General features: G+C 36.3%; 1 protein-coding gene across 1 annotated transcript in view; it reads left to right on the top strand.

Moving 5' to 3' along the window:
• MRVI1 (murine retrovirus integration site 1 homolog) overlaps positions 1–19,644 on the top strand; it is a 60,555-nt gene that overhangs the window by 29,011 nt on the left and 11,900 nt on the right. The window contains exons 5-15 of the mRNA XM_031061574.1: positions 815–1,003; positions 5,982–6,082; positions 7,280–7,350; positions 8,684–8,857; positions 10,328–10,377; positions 10,800–10,841; positions 11,401–11,991; positions 13,795–13,873; positions 16,308–16,428; positions 17,263–17,293; positions 18,416–18,556. Of these exons, the coding sequence (XP_030917434.1) occupies positions 935–1,003; positions 5,982–6,082; positions 7,280–7,350; positions 8,684–8,857; positions 10,328–10,377; positions 10,800–10,841; positions 11,401–11,991; positions 13,795–13,873; positions 16,308–16,428; positions 17,263–17,293; positions 18,416–18,556 (1,470 nt within the window). The 5' untranslated portion in view covers positions 815–934. The remainder of the gene's footprint in view (positions 1–814; positions 1,004–5,981; positions 6,083–7,279; positions 7,351–8,683; positions 8,858–10,327; positions 10,378–10,799; positions 10,842–11,400; positions 11,992–13,794; positions 13,874–16,307; positions 16,429–17,262; positions 17,294–18,415; positions 18,557–19,644) is intronic.

The raw sequence follows: 19,644 nt of genomic DNA, 5'->3' as shown, positions 1-19,644 counted from the left end.
AAGTGTCTTGCACCTTGTTGTCTTGTGCAGAGGTACACCAAGTCTTTTCACAATTCGCCTTGCTTAAAGGAGAAGTGCCACCCTCTAGGGTTCCAGTTTTGGTTCTCTGTAGCATTAAGGCTATTAGTTACTAAAAGGTAGATTATGGAAGAGATGACCGAGAAGGGACCCTGGCAGTGTCTGTCAGTATCTCAAGGGAAGTGTCAGAGGATGGATCCAGATGCTGCTTGGTGGTGCTGAGCAATAGGACAAGAGGCAAGGGCAGAAATTGACGCACAGGAAGTTCCACGTGAACATGAGGACAAACTTCTTCTGAGCAGATAGTTGTGCACTGGAACAGATTGTCCAGAGAGGCTGTGGAGTCTCCCTCACTGGAGATATTCAGGAACTTTCTGAATGTAATTCTGTCCCATGAGCTCTAGATGACCCAGCTTGAGCAGGGAGGTTGGACCAGATGACCCCTGTGGTCCCTTCCAACCTGAACCATTCTGCAGTTCTGTGATATCTGGGATGTGATAACAGGATGCTGTTTACTTCTTAGAGGATGTTTAGAGAAGGCAGTTTGGTCACATCATAGTGACAAAATGAAAATTGTAAAATGGAGGAAAGATATCGAAATAGCAACAAGAACAGGAGGTTGTCTGTTTTGAATGCATTTGCGAAGTTATACTTGACCTTGAAAGCTTTAGTTACTAAAACACAAGATAGCATTTTTAATTTAAACCTTAATACTGTTTGTTATTGTAAAGTGATCTCAGTTTTGGAGCATAGGCTTTTAAATGGATTTGATTTGTATTTTTGGCATCTAACCCAGCCTGCAGATCACGAGGCCTCCCAGAGCTTATGCCTTCAGGCTAACCTGAAACAGATACTGCCACCAGTGCATGGTCCTCTTAGTCAACCTTGCAGCTCCACGTGCTTCACGCTGCCCACAATGCCAACCTTACCTGAAGACAAGGGACAAGCAAAAGAGGCCCAGCACAACAGCTCTCCTCCAGCCAAAGTAAGCTCTCTTACTTACAATGGTGTTTTCTGACACTTGCTGGAAACCTGAGGCTGAAACATGTTTGTGTATACTTAGAGGTTTATAAAATCAAATCTATTTGTTGCTCTGTATTAGGGTGTTTTGTTTAATTGATGAAACTATGAATGATCCTTCAGTTGAAATCCTTTGAGTTCCTCAAATATTTTATAGCCTAAGGGATGAGAACTTAAATTGCTCAAGCAGTTGTTTATCATTTTGAACTGGAGGCTTATAAATGGTTCAGAACAGACAGACATATATCAAAGCTGTCCAAAAATGACCTTTGTGATGTTATTAAAGAAAACTTTAAACTTTGGGAGCACAACTTAGGCTTGCACTTCAACAACTAGTGTTGCTTTTACAGATATAGAGGATGTTATGGGACTCATGCATGTGAAAGATGGAAATGGGCTTTTTTGGTTTGCAGTCTTTCTCAGTGCTGTATTTGCCACAGCAATAGATGATCAGACACTGGAACTAGACAGAGGCATGTGGGCATCTGGTTCCTCAAGCATCTCATCAGTTTGCTTCAAATTTGTGTGGCATCTACATGTCTTGACATGTTTTCATTCCAGATAAATATGAAAAATCAATAACAGATGGGTCTTCCCTATTTTCAGTAATCTATACAGATAAAAAGTGTACTTCATGCTTTAATAAACTGAGATTGGATTTTTTTTGGTTGTTAGCTTTGCTGAAGTAAAGAACCTTACTCTGATTAAGAAATCACAGGCTATCCAAATCATTAGTTTTTATATAAACTGGTGTAAAGAAAGAGAGGATTTATAGTCTGGCACATCCTCAGTTAAAGATGTGACACTGTCATTGAGTTTGGGGACACTGCATTCCAGACTTTAGGTGAAAACATCCGCTACTTTAACATTGTTGGAAAATACCGTCAGCAGTGAGCTCTGCACTGATTTGTCCTGCCTTCCATCTAAGCTGCACATGGTGCTGAGTGTTAATTTCCTGCCTTAAGATAAACACCCCAGTTGGATACAAGTTCATCAAGATTGCCATCTGATAACATCTATTAGCTGAAGATGATTTTATTGGGGTTTTTTAACTCACCTATGTGAGAAGTATTCTAGTACAAAAGACTTGCTGTATAAAACATACCCACAGGTGAAAAATAGGAAAATCTAGCAGACATCAGTGATAGTGATTCTAATCCTAAATATGCTTGTTGAGTGGGAGAAATAAAATTTCCAACCTCCTGATATAAAAGCATTAAATTTTTAATACATTTTCCAGGCCTTTTAGATGTAGGTCTTAAATGAACTGTGGTAATGTGATAGTTCATGAATCAGGTTACTGTGCAAAATGCTTCATTTTAAATAAGTGATTATTTTTAGGCACAAAATGCAGTGGAGTTATTTTAACCAACACACTGCTCGTAAGCCTACTTAAAGTTTGCCACTAGCCAATGTTTTGAAAATTTGGTCTTGTTCATAGCTGTTGTCACTCTTGGCTCTTGCTGCAGGTCAAGTTCTACAGCCTGACTGTAAGTCACTCTAAGTAAAACAGCTTATTGTGAGATAAGGACTTGCAAGCAAGGAGAGGGCATCAGAAGGAGCTAAAAGCTGGTGAATTTGTTTTCTGCCATTCAACAAATTTTTCCATGTCTGGAATTTCATCTATCTAGAGTGCTGCCTGGTGTCTATGAACTTCCTCATTCTATTTCAGGAGATTCTTTCCCACCTTTTCCCTGCATGCCTAAATGCACAGAGATTGCAAAACAGTTCTGACAAAAAGAAAATGAACATCACAAGTTCATTTAATGTTTAATGTAAAATGTTACATCACATGTAGCTTTCTGCATGCTTCAAGTATGATCATGCTTTTGCATGATGGGGAGATCTGGGTTCTATGTCACAAATTCATTTTGAGAAAACAAATGTGGGTTTTCATTTCAGTATTTCTTACAGCAGCCTGAGTTTTTCTGAAGTTCAGTTCAGAGTTTTAATTAATATCTAAGAATATGGCCAGGTGGCAGAGGGTTTTCTGTTTCCTGTTTTTTTTGTTGTTTTGGTTTTTTTCCCCCAGTGCTTTAAAGAATTCAGGTGTTACACAGTAAAGCTCTGTCACCTGACTGCCTGGCATGGTAGATCTTTCAGCAAAGTATCTTTGTATTCCTTCTCCCCTCATCCCATTCATGTAAAAATCACCTGACTTGTTCTAGATTATAAACATTTCAAAAGCACATTCTCTGTATGTTTAGTGAGGGCCTGGTAGAACTTAACAGCCAGAATGTCTGGAGGTTCTACTTCCCTCCCTGATCCTCGTGGCTGTTCTGTTATGGACCAAACTGCCTGTGCCACCCTCTCAGCCCTCCACATGCCTCCCTGCAAGTTTGGATGGCTCCTGGTCACCCGTGTGGAGCAGTTCCCACCTGAACCACAAAAGTGGAGTCAGTTTTACCCTAATTTTTTGGGGGGGGAGGGCTTTGGAAAAAAAGGAAGCAAAGACTTGAGTAGCAGGGAACCACTGGTAGTAGGAGATGAGGCAACTGTTGGGAATAGTTGAGGAGCAGATGGGTCTGGAAGCTCCCAAGGGAGCAGAGTTAAAGGCACACAAATAAGAAGGTGATGGAAATCTTCTGTAACATCTCTGTGCAGTTGTACAACACTGCACTGTTGTAAGGCAGCTTAAGCTTCCTGTTAAAGCTTCTCTTCCAAGGCCTGTGTAGGGCAGCCTGAGAACTCCTCAGTCTGTAACAATTCCTTTTGATTGGAGCCAGCTGGCCATGCAAAGAGCTTCCTGCTCTGGCTGTTCCTGCTCCTCTCCTGGACAAGGCAGGTTTGGACAACGGGGCCATGAGGTTTCACTTGTGTACATGCTGAACTCCTATAGCTGCTGACCAGGATTAATGTTTTCTACCTGACCTGAACTAGCCTTGACTGCAAACTCTTTCTTTTTTTTTTTTTTTTTTTTTAATGAGCTGTTTTTAGAGTCCTAAAATGGGCTTGAGTGACTTCAAGGCTGTTGTTACATCATTCAGAAGTTTTTGCTTTCTGGCAGTCATGAGATTAATAAAAACACCGTGCATGTGTATTCAGCTGCTTTGCCCTACAAGCAGGGCAGTCACCTTAGTTTTGTGACTGACAAAATATATTGTCACTTTTTAACATTTTCGAGGATATTACTAAAAATTGCTTTCAAGCTATTGTCATAAAATGTCACTTGTGCATTTGAATCACATATGCTTTGGGATTTTAACATTTTCGGAATTGCAATGATATTTTTCCTAAATTTAAATCTTCACAGTGTTTTCTTGGCATGTTCCCCATCCTGCTTTCCTGTGACTGACAAAGTGAACTTGCCAAGGCAGTTCATATGAAAATTATGAGTATGGAAGTGTGAAGCTGCTTGAAAAAATTTTAGTAAAAAAATTATGCTATTTACAGTAGAATCAAGAATCCTAACTCTGTCCAAATCAAGGCCTATTTCATTGCCTTTGAGAGGTAGAAGAGTTATGCTATGTATTTTAATATTATACCATTTGCCATGTATTCTAGAATCCTTTTACTTGATCAGAAAATGTTACTTCAACAAGAAAAAAATGCAGCACTGGGAGAGGTATTGCAAGGAGTTCTATGGTAAATGACAGAAATTACCAGTCAAGTAAGAGTCAGCTTTCTTATGGAATAGAATAGAATGGTTTAGGATGAAGGGACCTGGAAGGGACCTTTAAGGTCATGCAGCTCCAACTGCCCTGTTGTGGACGGGACCTTCCACTAGAGCAGGTAGCTCAGAGCTCCCTCCAACCTGGCCTGGAATACTTCCAGAGTCTAAACCTGACTTGCTAAACTGTGACTTATTACATGCTTCATTCTGTTAATGCCTAAATTAGTGCTATTGCAACAGATTTTTCTTACCTGCCTTACAAATTTCTTGTGAAGCTTTGGGATGTAGTTTCAAGGAAATTGTAGACTCCAAATAACAAACCAAAACAATACTGTCATATATATCAGTACCTAGCAGAAGCAATTAGGATTTGAGAATTTATAAATTATTCTTTAAATTTTAGAAGTCACTTGACAGCAGTCCACTGCCACTGCTGGGAAGCTTTCCCTTCAGCTATTTTCTGGTTTTAGTCTGAACACAGTACTTGGGGTAGAATTGATAATTTTCTTACCACATATGAGGCATCCACATTAATTTATGCCAACTTGATGCATCTCCACTTGTGATATCTCACAGGAAATGGATTCCTTTTCTTCAGCTGAATGGTATGATTATGCAGAAGGTGAGAGATTAAGTTCTTGAGGCAAGGTCTCACATTTAAGCAGGCAAACACATATTAATATTCAGTACCAGCTTGCCAGTTTCTTTTAGCAGTTAAACATTATATTTGATGTATTTATTTTTAGATTATATTTAAAAAATAAGTTTCCAAGTAATTTGAGGGAAAATCATGTGGAGCTCTTAAGATAATTTTTAAATTATTTTTTTGAGTTTTGGGTATCATGTGTACACTTGATACTGTGTTTATTCAAGCTTTCATTATACATTACTATCATTTGGAGGGTTTGTGTGCTTAATTTAGCCCTGTTATACAGAACTGCTTTTCACTCTTGCATTCAGCTCATAAATTCACCAAACTCTTGGACATGTACTTCACTAGAGAAATGGTTTGCTGTGTGCAAAACCAGACTGTCTGCCTTTTTAAAGCTTTCTCGTTAGCTCCATGCTTATTGAATTCAGCTTGCATGCATTAAAAGTTTTTAAAGAAAACAGATTTTCCTGGTCTCTATCATGTCTTTTGAGTAATGTAAGTATAGGCCTCTAATTCATATTTCTTTTGTCAAATTACTGCTAATTATCTCTTATTTAAATTATCTTTTCTTTTTTAGGTAAATTGAGAAATACACATTGTTTTCCACACAGAGAGTCAATGTTCAGTGGTTTAAATTTCTGTTTAACTACATTTTTATATTTGTCATACACCATTCAGGACACAACTGTTGAAGGGACAACATGCAGCACACCTTCTATTGTTCTTCCAGAGAATGCTGTCACTCCAGATGTAGAAATTGATAAAAATCTGGTTAACAGGTACTGTATAATACATTACCAATCCATCCATAAATTTCAGGGGCTGTGTTTCTAAAACATTGCTCTGAAATGTATGTTGTATGAAAATATTAATGCTACATCTCTCATTTGGTCATATTGCCTTTGCATTTTGAGGGTGGTGTTTGGGATGCGAGGTGGAAGAACAGGAATATAATTGAGACTAAAAGAGTAGAGTTACACAGAATACTGAGCCTGACAACCCCACTCACTGAGTTGGACAATTTAAATATCTAGTTTGAGCACTGTGATACAATGGGTTTGAAGCAGTTTTGGGCCCATTCACATAGATGGGGCAAGAATACCACCTTGAGGTTAAGCATATGTGAAAGTAAGGCATTGAATAGAAATGGTAATGCTCTTTGAAGCTGAAAACTTCAATTCAGTTTTCAGTTATTATATTTACTGTGATAAAGCATACTTCCTGACCTGGGCTTTTTAATTTTATTGACCTACCACTAAACTTAAAATATGGGGAGAAAACATATCAGAAAATATATTTTGTACATCTCTAATTTGCTTGTATTTTAAAAGTGTGCTTCTCCAAACTTCAAGATTACTTTACAGTCAGAATTTATATGCAGCCCTTCAAAAGCAGAATTATTTGCAGGATCAGTATTTACATTTCTGCAGTTGTTTGAGACTTACTTGGTTTGCAGTTTAGAAAGATCCTATGGGAGTGTCAATGTGTGAGCCAAAGGAATTATTTTAGCCATAAAATTTAGTTTAAGAAGCAGTAACAATTCAGAAAGACTAAGTCTTTTGGGGTTTTTTGTTGGTGGTTGGTTTTTGGGGGGTTTTGTGGTGGGGTTTTTTGTTTGTTTGTTTTTGGTTTTGTGGGGGGTTTTTTGCTATATGCCATTCTTGCATTATTTTTAAGTGATGGTAATAATCTAAAGAAATGTAGATTTTTTTTTTCCTAAGAAATCAGGTTCACAGTGAATGAGATTAATAGCAAATTTTAGAACTTCTTTGCTAGATCAATTTCTGCAATTTTCCTTCTTTCTGCAATCTCCTTCATTTTCCAGTTGTTTGGAGATGAGAGGAACTGCAATAAATGCTTTTTGTCTTCATTTTTAAACCAAAGGGCTTTCTTTTTAATATTAATTTTTAACAGGTAATTAGGACCTTTTTTTGGTGCCATACTCTATAATTTTTTTTGTTCACTTCTCTCTCTAGGCCTCGGAGTCCTCATAGGAGGCATTCTAACCGTGCCACCAGGAATTCAACAAGTTCACTGACTTCTGTTGGTAAGAAGTGATTATTCATTTCAGCTAGGATGTATTCTCAGAAAATGTGACATGCCATGAAAACCTGTATAGAGAGTCTGACTGTATTGACCACAATTTTTTTGTCTGTGCACACTGTGTAATGCATGCACAGGGAATGCTGCTGGGATATTGAATTATGATCATGAGTTTGTAAGTGGACTGCATGCAGACCAATTTAGGGAAATACACACATTGTTACTTTCAGAAAGTTGTTAATTGGTGCATGAGCTTAACATCTTTAGAAGGCTCGATATATACACGCTTTATTTCTTGTAGAATATGAAATACTGGTTTTGCTACACTTGAGCTTCTCTTTTGTTGGCACAGGGAAAGTGTCATGGGAGGTCTGTCTCTCAAACTTCCAACACACAAATCAGAGTTTAAACCAAAACAGATATTTCACTGAAAATAGATTGCTTTAGAATATTCAATCTGTAAGTATGGTTTTCTACATCCTTGAAACTGAACTAAATTTAAGGAAGTTAAAACCAAAGGACTTCTCCCTCCCCCTCAAAAAATCAATCAAAAACCAATTGTGAAACTACTCCACACCCACAAACAAAAAACCCTTGTGTTTTTACTGCTTGCTTAAATCCTTAGCTTTTCTGAAAACTGATGGCTCTGTAATGGCTCTTGTCAAATTTTAAAATATTTTTCTCATATTACTTGATGACTTTCCTCCCCCTCATCCAAGCTGTTCTTTAGATGTTCATAAAAGCCATTTATACTGACTCACACAGAAAGGGCCTTTCTGACAACTGCCTGCCTTCTTTGCTGCATCATAGGCTGGAGAATTGTAAAAATTGATGCTCAAAGTTTAGTGTTTTGAACCAATTTAAATGCCACAGATTAACAAAGTGTTAAATTATTGTTAAAACTATGGTATATAAATCTTTGTTGGCTGAGTTTGTGGGTTCTTAGCCTTGAAAAACTGAAGATGAAAATTCCATGAAGAAACTCAGTCTACAACAGAAATGCCATTACTGTTAGTTGAGATGGACTTAATGGCACTTTTATTTAGAAATGAGAAACTGCAATGGAGACACAGCAGGAAAAGCCAGTTTCACATATTCGGAGAATTTTTGATCACAGTGAATTAATCTTAGTGGATTACCTGTGGTTTTGAGGACTTGCTCTAAATTTGGGATTGTAACATAAGAAATGAGCAGACATTAATTTTTTGTTGCATGCAAGCTCAAAGCTAAATTCATAGGTATAAATTTACAGGTTTGTTTTGAACTTGTTGCTCTCACATGCCACAATATACCTGGAAATGGAAGGTCCAGCTCTAATTCTGACATTTTCTACACAGACAATAGTGGTCATGTGATTGATCTGGTGAATGATCCACTACCAGATGTCAAAATATCAGAGGAAGACAAAAAGAAGAACCTTGAATTGTTAGAAGAAGCAAAGAAAGTGAGTGAGAGGTTCCTAACACGCAGAGGCAGGAAGTCAAGAAGCAGCCTCTCAGAATCACCCACAGGTAGGGGCAGATCCTGATAACCAGATTTTATCTTCTCCTTCAAGCATGTGTAAAGGCAAACATCTCCTGTAATCTATACATTGCTGCTGTTGCCATGCACTTGGTTAATTTCAAGGCCAGAATCCCTCATGTCCTCCACAAGGTTCCACAAAAACAGAAATGCCCCATCCATGTACCCAGATGTGTCAGGGTAAAATGGCGTAAAGTTACACTGCAAACAGTGTAACAAGAAGGCATGAAATATTTCTATTGAAAAGTGAAAAATGATCACAAATTGTTGTTTAAATGAAATTCTAGTGACTAGAATTCATCTTGCTGAACAAACATCCCCTCCAGACACAATTACACTGCCTCATATTCTGAACATATCCATTTACCTTAGTTTATGGCTCAGATCCTCCTTTAAAAACAGCAGAATAACATGTTTTGTTCTAGAATGTCAATTGAAATTACTTTTCCTTTTATGTGAAATGTTTTAAAACTGGAACAAAACGCCATTTTACCATGAAATAGGACTTTCATTTTGCTTTGAAATGCCATTTCAAACAAAATTCTGTCTTACAATTGGCCTGACACTCTCTGGAGGGAAAAAAACTCCCACAACCATATATCACCTCTTTTTTTATCCTAAATTCCTCATGAATCTTCTCTTGTGCTGTCTCCCCTCAGTGCTTACAGTATCAGAAAACTGAGGAGAGCAAGTATTCCCAGTATCAATAGAAATTTATCAAATTTTGATGAGTATAAGATATGAAACATGCTCTAAACTCCTAATTGCCAAGTAGAACCTGGCAATTAAAATGACTTGTCAGGTTCTGGACAAACACATGACTATGATATTGATGTTTTAATCTCATCTGAATTCTAAAAATACAGAAGGTACAAGCCTAGAAAGTAAAATCAGCTTTTCATTTTGTTTGTCTTTGTTCTAATGAAGCAGTTTCCCCTACTCCTAGTCCTAAAGTTTCTCCCATAGCATCTCAGAGCACCTCTTTCCCATTTCCATCAGGTAAAATGATCATGAATCATTAAGGGAGAAAAAGACCTCTAAGATCATCAAATCCAATCATTTGCAGGCTCAAACTTTAACTTATAAAAGCTCACCAAAAAATATTTGTTTAGTATTTCTTGAGAAGAGTAGATTTAAGCATCTAGTCCTGAATATGATAAAGCTCTGAATGCATACAAATTATATTTTTGCATATATATATTTTTATTCCTGTGGTGTTGCAAGTTCACATGTTCTATTTTTTAAATTTTGTCAATACAGAGTTTTGAGAAGCTTTAATGATGTTTCACTTGCTATGTGTTTGATTTTTCTTTTTCTTTTATAATAGTATTTTTGACATTTGAATTTTTGTGCTTCATGTATTATTGGAAACTGTGCACATATGTGTTTGTTAATGCTATAGTAGTACAAATTTTGAGCAAAATATCAGGATATGCCCTAATTATATGTGTATCTTTCAGGGTCTGATGCATGCACAACCACTAGTATTGAGTCAGTATCTCCAGGGCAGGTAAGAGCTGAATAGTCTGTGCAATAACCTGGTTATTACAGTACTCTATTATTATATGCTGCCCTTTTAGTCCCTATTAAAAATTGTAGGTTTAGAATACCATTTTAAAGACCAAAATTGGATTACTGGTACTTTCTCTGTGCAGCAAGGGATAAATAAATATTTAGTCTGGAGACAGAAATCTACGAAGAAACAAGGTCTGAAAGATCATGAAGACTTGTTAAGTGTAGAAAATAGAAAAAGATGCAATATAATCCTAATGTATGAGAAAGCTAATCCGTAAAATTATTTCATAAATAAATACAACAAGCAATGTAAAAATTATGAGATTCAAAGTTCAGCCATTAATATCTATATCTAATGTTTGTAGCATAGGTGTGAAACAGAACCTTGTAAGCAGTTTTTTCATTTTTTTTTTCTAGAATAACAGAATTGTGAAAGAGGATGACAGGCAAACTGCAGAGGTAAGTGTTTCACATTGAGAGCTGAACAAAGTCTGCTGGTTTGTCTTAGCATACATATGATTAAAAATGCTGAAAGATTGTTCACTGGGTGAAAAGAAAATTACAATGCTTTAAGTAATTATGAAGAACCTGCAAAAGAAGTGTAGGACAGTGGGCTTACCATTTGATCTTTTCATCCTATCATGAACCCTGCTCTAACTCAATTAAAATCAATATACTAAATAACTTCAAAGTAAAAATAGCTACTATAGCCATTTTGGTGTATGTCAGTGGTTTAGACTTTCCATGACATTAACATGCTGAGGAGCTTGGACTTAGGAGGATTGATGTAATGGACTCTGGAATGGGAGAGGTTAACTCAAAAGTTCAGAGAGGAGATTTCAAAGTCAATATTCTTTAAGTGCTTTTTAAAAATTATTCCTTTTGTCAACAGCACATATTCAAAAGCAAATGTCCCTGAAAAGGAAATGGCTTTTTACAATGAAAATCTGTCCTTGGGCAGGGGAAAAGAGGAATCTGGACTTGATTCTCTGTTTCATGTATGTCCCTGTACTTTCAGAATGCTGCAAAAGGATTAATTGATCGAAGGCAGAATGATCAAAGAAAGATTTCTCAGGGAAGGTTGGTTCCTCGTTCTGCTGGCTTTGAAAACTCCAAAGAGAAGCTCTCAGACCAAAAGGAAAACTTTGATCCATGTAAACATATGGATACTTTTCCTAAATTCTCCCCTTCAGCTGGTGATGGTGGCAGAATGTCTCTCAATACTTGTGTGAATGTTTGTGAAAATGAACTTGGAAAATCATTCCTCAAGAAAGGGAAAGAAAATGATGTTCCTTTAAGAACCCATCTACCAGGACCAGGAATAGGAAATATGGACTCAAAGCTAAAAATTCCTGTTCCAGAAATGAGGGACCATAAAGTTCCATGTAAACCAGAATTTAAACTGTGTGGACTGCGTCCTCCTCTATTACGGGCTGTGTCCTGGGATAGCTTGGAGCCTGGACAGAAAGAGAAAACCCCTTTAAAATTGCCATCTGAGGAAGATAAAAGCTTTCTTGGTAATAAATCCAGCAATCAGTTAAAAGCATTCAAAGACCTTCAAATCCAAGTTCAACCAGTTCGAATGCAGAAGCTGACAAAGCTCAGAGAGGTAAGTCCTGTCATCAGCTGTATCCTGTTTTAAAAAGTCATTTTCATACCCTACAAAACTTTCAATATGCTTAGTATTGTTTTTATCACTGCAAGAAACATACAGTGATAAAATAGGAAACAGTTTCAGCATAAACAATACAGAATTGGATCATGTTTTTCATTTGCAACTTTCCTTTACTAAATTGTAACCTGTAAGTAAATTCCATGGAATTACTCTATCTCTTAGTTCTCCTCAGGTATGCATCAAGTGCACTGTGGTACTTCAAGGTGTGTACATATGCATGTGCTCTTGCATATTTACATTTGCAAGATCTCAGAGGACAGGAAATGGGTTTGTAATGATTAATTGATTATTGAATTGTCTCAGAAAATGTCTCAAAGTGTTCAGAGCTGTAGAACTGGGCATTTCTGACAGCAAGGGCAGGTAGAGCATGTCCAGATTTGTAGTTCCTAATTATAACCTGCTGCAAATCTGTCAGCTTCTAAATGAATAATCTGTTGTTAAATAAATTCCTAAATGGTAAGTAATTAAATCCTAGGAAAAAAAGCAGAAATTTCATGAAATGATAAACCACCAAAAGAAAGCAGTGAATATGTCTCTATTGCTGATAATGACTTTTGAAAGAAAAAAGAAGAGGCAGCAAGTCCTGTCCTGAACAGCCTAATAAGGATATTTTCCTTAACCCCCAGTAGTTAATATTTTAAGATGAATATAAGGCTGACAGGTGAGGACCTTAATTCTGCACTTTGGTTAATTCATTCCCATTGTATTGTTTGGGAATGGCAGCTTCATTATTCATCTCTTCCTGTTGATATACACATTCTTAGTGTGTATACTGGAAGTTTTGATTATAGGGACCCTTGGGCTGTATAATTACAGGAGCAATTCTTCCCTGTGAGGTTTGTGAGGCCCTGGCACAGGTTTGCCCAGAGCAGCTGTGGCTGCCCCTGGATCCCTGGCAGTGCCCCAGGTTGGATGGGACTTGGAGCAGCCTGGCGTAGTGAAAGGTGTCTCTGCCCATGGCAGGGGGTTTGTAACCAGATGATCTTTAAGGTCCCTTTCAACCCAAGCCATTTTATAATTCTTTAATTCTATCATTTTGAATGACCCAGAAGATGTTAAGCACAAATAAGGGAATAAAACAATTTTGCAACATGATCTATAATTCCAGTTAGGCAAGATTTGAGCTCTGGCTCCAGTAGGAATTGTCTAGTCATAAACAAAAACAGGAGTTTGTGAATTTAAACGTATGAGAATATGAAAGAAAATTAGGAGATGATAAAAGGAGAAATAAGAGAACAAGGTTTAATCCTTGAGAGTGCATTTATTCCTACCTGTAAGGAATAGAGGTAGAACACAGTAACAACGAAGCATCCAGGCTCTGGTTTTAATAAAGTCAAAGTGGCGAAGTCTCACATGTAGATTTTCTGCATTTCTTCTGTAATCTGGGATACTTAGTTATTACTGTGGCTATATCCACAATTGCTTTTTTCATTGTCAGTTACTGAAGCTCTCACCAAAACTCTACATATCTACTTGAATAAGGGGCACATTTCATGAATCTTTGTTTGCATGATCAGGAATTTTTCTAAATAATGCTTGTATGAAAACTGGAATATGTAATATTCTAGAGTGTGTGTGAATTTATGAGTATCCATGTTATGTAGCATCTGACTGTTATGTAATGCAAATATCTCTATTATGTTTATTAACTAAAGTAAATATTTTATTTACATGTGGCAGGGATATTTAAATTGAAAATTTTAGTTCAGTTAGAAATATTATTGTTTCTCTTCACAGGAGCATATTTTGATGAGAAATCAAAATTTAGTTGGACTTAAACTTCCTGAACTTAGTGAAGCAGCGGAACAGGAAAAAGGTGCAGTATCATAAAAACTGGAAAGAATGTTTATTATATACTGATTTTTATAACTGACTATTATGTGGGGGTGAGGAGAAAAAGTCTTAAAATCTTCAATTGCAAGAATAGTTGAAGCAGTAATGGAGAACAGTAATAAATTATGAAAATAAATATAAATATATATAATATATATAAATTATGAAAAAACCTCATTTTCTTGATGATTTGAACCAAGAAGATACTGTAGGTTTTAGTATAACCAAGGGAAAAGATGCACATGTGGAATGGAGTCTGGCTTGTACCTAATAGCTGTAGGACTGAAGTTTCAGTAACTTTCTGTAAAAACATTTCAGCAGTGATGGATTAAATGGATGTAACTTCTGCAAGATATTATGGTCATAAGGGTGAATATGATCCCTGGGAGTATAAATAAGAGATGGGATGCTTTATTCCTTTTTTTATTATTAGTTTAGTATATGTGTACCAAGTATTGAAATGGCATTTTCACTTCTGGTCCACATTTCCATGTCAATGTGATTGAGAAAATGTAAGGCCAGAAAAGAGTCATAAAGGTGTTTGAAGGATTGGAAAATATGACTTAGAATAAGTGGGATTTTTTTTAACCTCATTTTCTGTGATTTTTAAGGAAAAATATGGGAAAAGGCTTAAGAAAAAGGCTTAAAACTCTACATAAATGAGGAAAAAGAAGTCTGGCACTGAATATTTTCTCCAATCTAAAACAAGCAAAAAAGATTTTATGCCTGTAGCTGCATTTAAAAAGATTCAGAATGAAGAGCAAAGATATGAACCTGAGGATAATTCAACATGTGGAAGAGTTAAATAGCAGTAGTGCTTAGCTTAAATATTTAAACCAAATATATCAACCTAAAATATTTAAACCAAAACTATATATTTGTTTGGAAGTAGTTAGTTCAGAGCTTGTTCAGTGTGACATTAACTGAAATGAGGATGGTTGCTATGAAAGGAGAGGAAACTGATTGTCCAAAATTTAATCCAAAGACAATTTCAATTTCTTTTAATACTATACATTTTACTAATTCATGCATTTGCACTGGGACTAGCTCATGAGCCTTAAAGTTCCTGTTACACTGAGAGATGGTTGAGATACTGCATTTCACTTTGTCTGGAAATGGCTTCATTTTCAGTGTGAATGAATAAAGATGAAAAAGACTTCTTGTCCTCTATATTTTGTGATTATATCTTTGAATTCTTAGATATGATGATATTATTCCTGTCACTCTGTTAATGTAGAATTTCCCAGAAATTATTTAGCAGACTCTGCTTGAAACTATAAAATAGTTGCCATTTTACCAGCCTGCTACATAATTTTGGCAGTTTTGGAAGTCTTAGGGAAAACAAGTGAATAAGATTAGGATTATTTTATCCAGCTTCTCAGCATGGATCTCATGAGTATCACAAGCTTTTTCTAGTCCAGTAAGTTATCTAAATGGTAGCCAGAATTTTAAAGGTCAACTTCTTGTCGTCAGTGGGGAAAACATGCAAGGGGTCAAATTCTTAGTTAATTTGTTAGGGAGACGTACTTCCTTACATTGTCATAGAAGCCACCTTTTCAACTGGAGTGGTAATTTTACTTAAACAATAGGAAATGGTCAGATACTTCATTATTACTGTCATGAATCCAATGTACTTTCTCCATCATGGTTTTTATCAATGACAAGTTACTGTCACCATCTGAGTAAACACAACTCTGCATCTACACTAGATACGTGGAATGCATTAAATCTGGAGACACTGTGGTGTCAGGCTGGATTTTATGAGGATACATGTGACTGTTCTTAAGTAAATACTGGAATTTTTAATATAAAGCAAATGCACAGAACTAAAATGTAGCTGGAAAGAATCTCCCCTTCTGTTCCATCTTTCATGTTAATGCTCTCCAGGTTTACACTCTAATTACACGGCAAGTCTAAGAATCCTTCTGTTAAACTTATGAACAGAAGAACTGTTCAAAGATTCCTTCCCAAGTCTGAGATTCAGGCTGAGAAATCTGCCTTTCCTACAGGAGAGTCCTTCATGAAATTCTGGTAAGACAGAGGAGATAAGGGAACTAATATATGTGAAATTAAATAAAATGAAAATACAGAAGCTAAGTACCATGAATTATAAAAAAATATTAGCCACGTCTTGGTCCTTATGAAAGTGACAGAGTCAGAGAATGTAAGTACAACCTTGATATCCTGTTTCAATTGACATACAGCACAAACAGGTACCTGATGTAATTTATAACAATAAATAGTGTACAAAATCTGTAGTATGGTACATTACACTACACTTCATCCTGGCAGGTGGCATTTAAAGCCTTAGAAAATGACAGTATTCTATTACAAAATATCAGCTAAAATATTCCAGAAAAGAATGTGTGACTTTTCAAGTAACATAATTTTTTTTTTAAATCTGAAAATGTCTTTAGGCCCTTCACCTCTGCCTTCCCCCACTGAAGAGGAAGAGACAAAGAGCAGCTCTGATGTCATGCCCAGCATTCCTGATGTATTGCTGCGAAAGCTGAGAGTGCACAAATCCCTTCCAGGAAGGTAAAACTCATTAGAAGTGGAAACACATCATCCAGGAGAAGGCACATTAATGGTTTCCAGCCAACTTCCCTTCCCTCCATTCATAGGGAGATAAATTGTTGCATCTTAAAATGTGCAACACAGATTTACTGAAAAATTCTGGGGAATGCACCAGCTGCCAGTAACTGGCCAACTTTTAAAATTAGTTTGAGAGTTCTACATAGAAAGCCTTAAACTTTAATTGCATGCTACAAGTAGACTTTTATACAGATGTTTCCAGGACTGCTGCTGCAGATATGTACTCATATTGAAAATATTATTCCTCACCCCCATAAAAATAATCAGGCCAGATGATGCTTTCCAGTGATAGAATTTGGGCATGTAAGAGTTCTGCAGTTTTTCTGCAGGTGACAATTTTTTAGGGAAACTGAGTTTATTTCACAAACGTAGTTGAAGGACTCACTTGTGAATTCACTGATTTGGACTTTTCAAGACAATAAAACAATCCCAAACTTATTCAGCCAAAAAATGATTCCTCCATTCAGTCACATGGTTATGTACTAAAACCACCAGAGCCTTCACTTATCTGAACTGTCAATAAGGATTCTCTGTGCAGGTGAAATAAATATTTACCATTTATGGTGAAGGAATTGTTATATACATTATTTTATATAAATGAATGCATGAGGTGAAGAACTTCTGAGAGACCATTGCTTGATTGTAATCAATACAGAAAAGTAGTGGAAAATTCTGGAAACTCAAACATAATTTTTTTGTTCAATTAAGTATTAGAATAGCTTTGTTTTTAGAGAAAAAAACTCATTAAAATGTGAAATTTTTTACTTTTATTTCTAGCTCCCCACCACTCACTGAAAAAGAAGTTGAGGTAAGCATGCTATTATTTTAGACGTGTTCCAATTTTAAGTGATTATTTTAAGTTGAAGTGTGGTTATTAGAATTAGGTAATGGGGTGATTTTATTTCCCCAAAATATAACATTAAAAAATAGAAATATTTTAAATATTTATATATTTTAAAAAACCAATAACAAAACACATTGAACTCCATCAAGATAACAATTTTGTGAAATATGAGCAATAGAAATTGTAAAACAACAGAGTAGGAGTAAGCAAAATATTTGTTTGTGTTGTTCATAATAAAATATTAATTCACTTTTGAAATAGTTTTAATATTCTAAAGTAGTAAAAAAAAAAAAATTGAGATTAAATAAGACCAGAAACTCAACAATTCAAATTGCATTTTTATTGGCTAATATGAGCTTTGGGGCATTTTTTAATAATATCCTGCTGTTAGTTTACATAATTTTTGCTTTCTCAGTTCAAGCCAATAATTTTGTTTGCAGGTCTCTATTTAGTTTGTAGCATTTATTTCTTGTATTTTTTTAAATGACATACCAGTCAAGAAAAGATCTGTTTTTACAACACTGCAATCTGCTGGAGCTGTTGGTGCCTTGTACTTTGCAAAGTATTAATCCTAAGAAATTAGTAAACTCTGGTAAAGAAAGAAATAATCTTTAAAAGCAGGGGTGCAAGAGAATAAAAATGTTAGCAATTAATCTTTTGCTGGCTTCAGGGATAGGTGTTTATCCCTTAGATAAAACAGTGCTCATGCTGAGCTCATCCCTGGACTTCCTCTGCACAGACTATCTGTTTAAAAACCTTGGGGACCCTTGGAGGAAGTCCAGCTAGAAAACAGATCCATTGTGATTCTGGTGCTTCTGGTAGGCTGCTTCCTTCATTTTGTCTCTGCCCTACAGAGCTCCCAGAAAAACATCCAGGAAAAGAGGCAGCAACACATTTATTATTCCTATTTCAGTGGAAATTCAGTGGATTTTTCAAAGAAAACAAATTTTAAAATACTTTCAATTTTCTGTTGCAATACTTATTTAAACAGCAAAGTTAGTTAAACATATACCTTATTCATAAATTGTTATTGAAAATTATATTACTGTGAGACTCATTGGAAAATGCCTTTTTTAATCCAAACAGAATGTGTTCGTACAACTCTCCTTGGCCTTTAGAAATGATAGTTATACATTGGAATCTAGAATTCAGCAGGCAGAGAGAGAGAGAAATCTTACTGAAGAGAATGCTGAGAAGGAACTGGAAAACTTTAAAGCAGCCATTACGGTAAGGAAATTGTGGGAATTCTTTTCCTGGGCTGTAGTGTACCTGAAAGTGCACAAACATCACAAATGTGTTTGACTTGTCAATTCAGCCCCAAAACTTCATTTTCTGCTGCTCACACTTCTTGCCACGAGCTGCCTTCTACTCTGAGAGAGGGCATATTCTGCCAGAGTGGGCCAGCATTGCTGGAAATGCCTAGGGGATGCTTCCCTGGTCTAGCAGATTTCAGGAACAAATACTAGGAATTTGCTGTTCAGTTCTTGACATAAGCCTGTGACGTAGCTAAGAGCATTCAGAACTGCAGATAGAGCACTGATCCATGCTCTCTTGAGCAAGACCTTTAGCAGTAAATTTGAAGTGTCCAGATATGAAAGACACCAAAATGATTTGAAACCTCAATTCTGAGATCTGTAACTTGAAAGGCCTCTTAACTGCAGATACTAGAAGTTATCCTGTGTGAAAGGAAACAGCAAGGAATACTTAAGGAATAGGTACAATCTCAGGCTCAGGTTTTGGGCCTGAGTACACTTTCATTCCAGCTGTCCCTGGTATTCTTTTAGAGCAGTAGTTTTGAGTCCTTCCTGCCAACACTCTCTAGGTTTCCTAACTGGAACGACAAAAAATTGCTACAATGTGTCAACTGAAGCGCTGTGTGTGTCTTAGTGCATAAAGGGAGGGATAGCTACACACCAGGCTGATAAACGAAATAGCCTTAGACCCAGCATGCATTATTGCAGGGAGGTGCTGCCATTCTTATGAGATAGTGAGGAGAACACGTTTCTCCCATGTACTTTATCAAGAATATCCTCAAATAAGAAAATAATTAAAGAAAGATTGTGTTCTTCACATCTGGAATTCCACATCTCCATTTTCAAATTCTTGTTTCTGAACAAAAAAAATATAAATTTGAGAGTATTTTGCTGCTCTTCCCTCTGTTCCTTGTGTAAAGAGCAAGCAGAAACAGCCTATTAAATCTCAGGGTTTTCAGACTGAAATAAGTCTGTTAGATTTGCCATGTATTTCTGTCAAGAATCTCTAATTAGGCACCAAGGTTCATGTTGCCAGCATGGGACAAATGTGATTAGGATTTT

This window comes from Geospiza fortis, unplaced genomic scaffold (genome assembly GCF_000277835.1).
Source record: "Geospiza fortis unplaced genomic scaffold, GeoFor_1.0 scaffold450, whole genome shotgun sequence".
Lineage (NCBI taxonomy): Eukaryota > Metazoa > Chordata > Aves > Passeriformes > Thraupidae > Geospiza > Geospiza fortis.
This window is presented reverse-complemented; position numbering and strand designations above follow the sequence as displayed.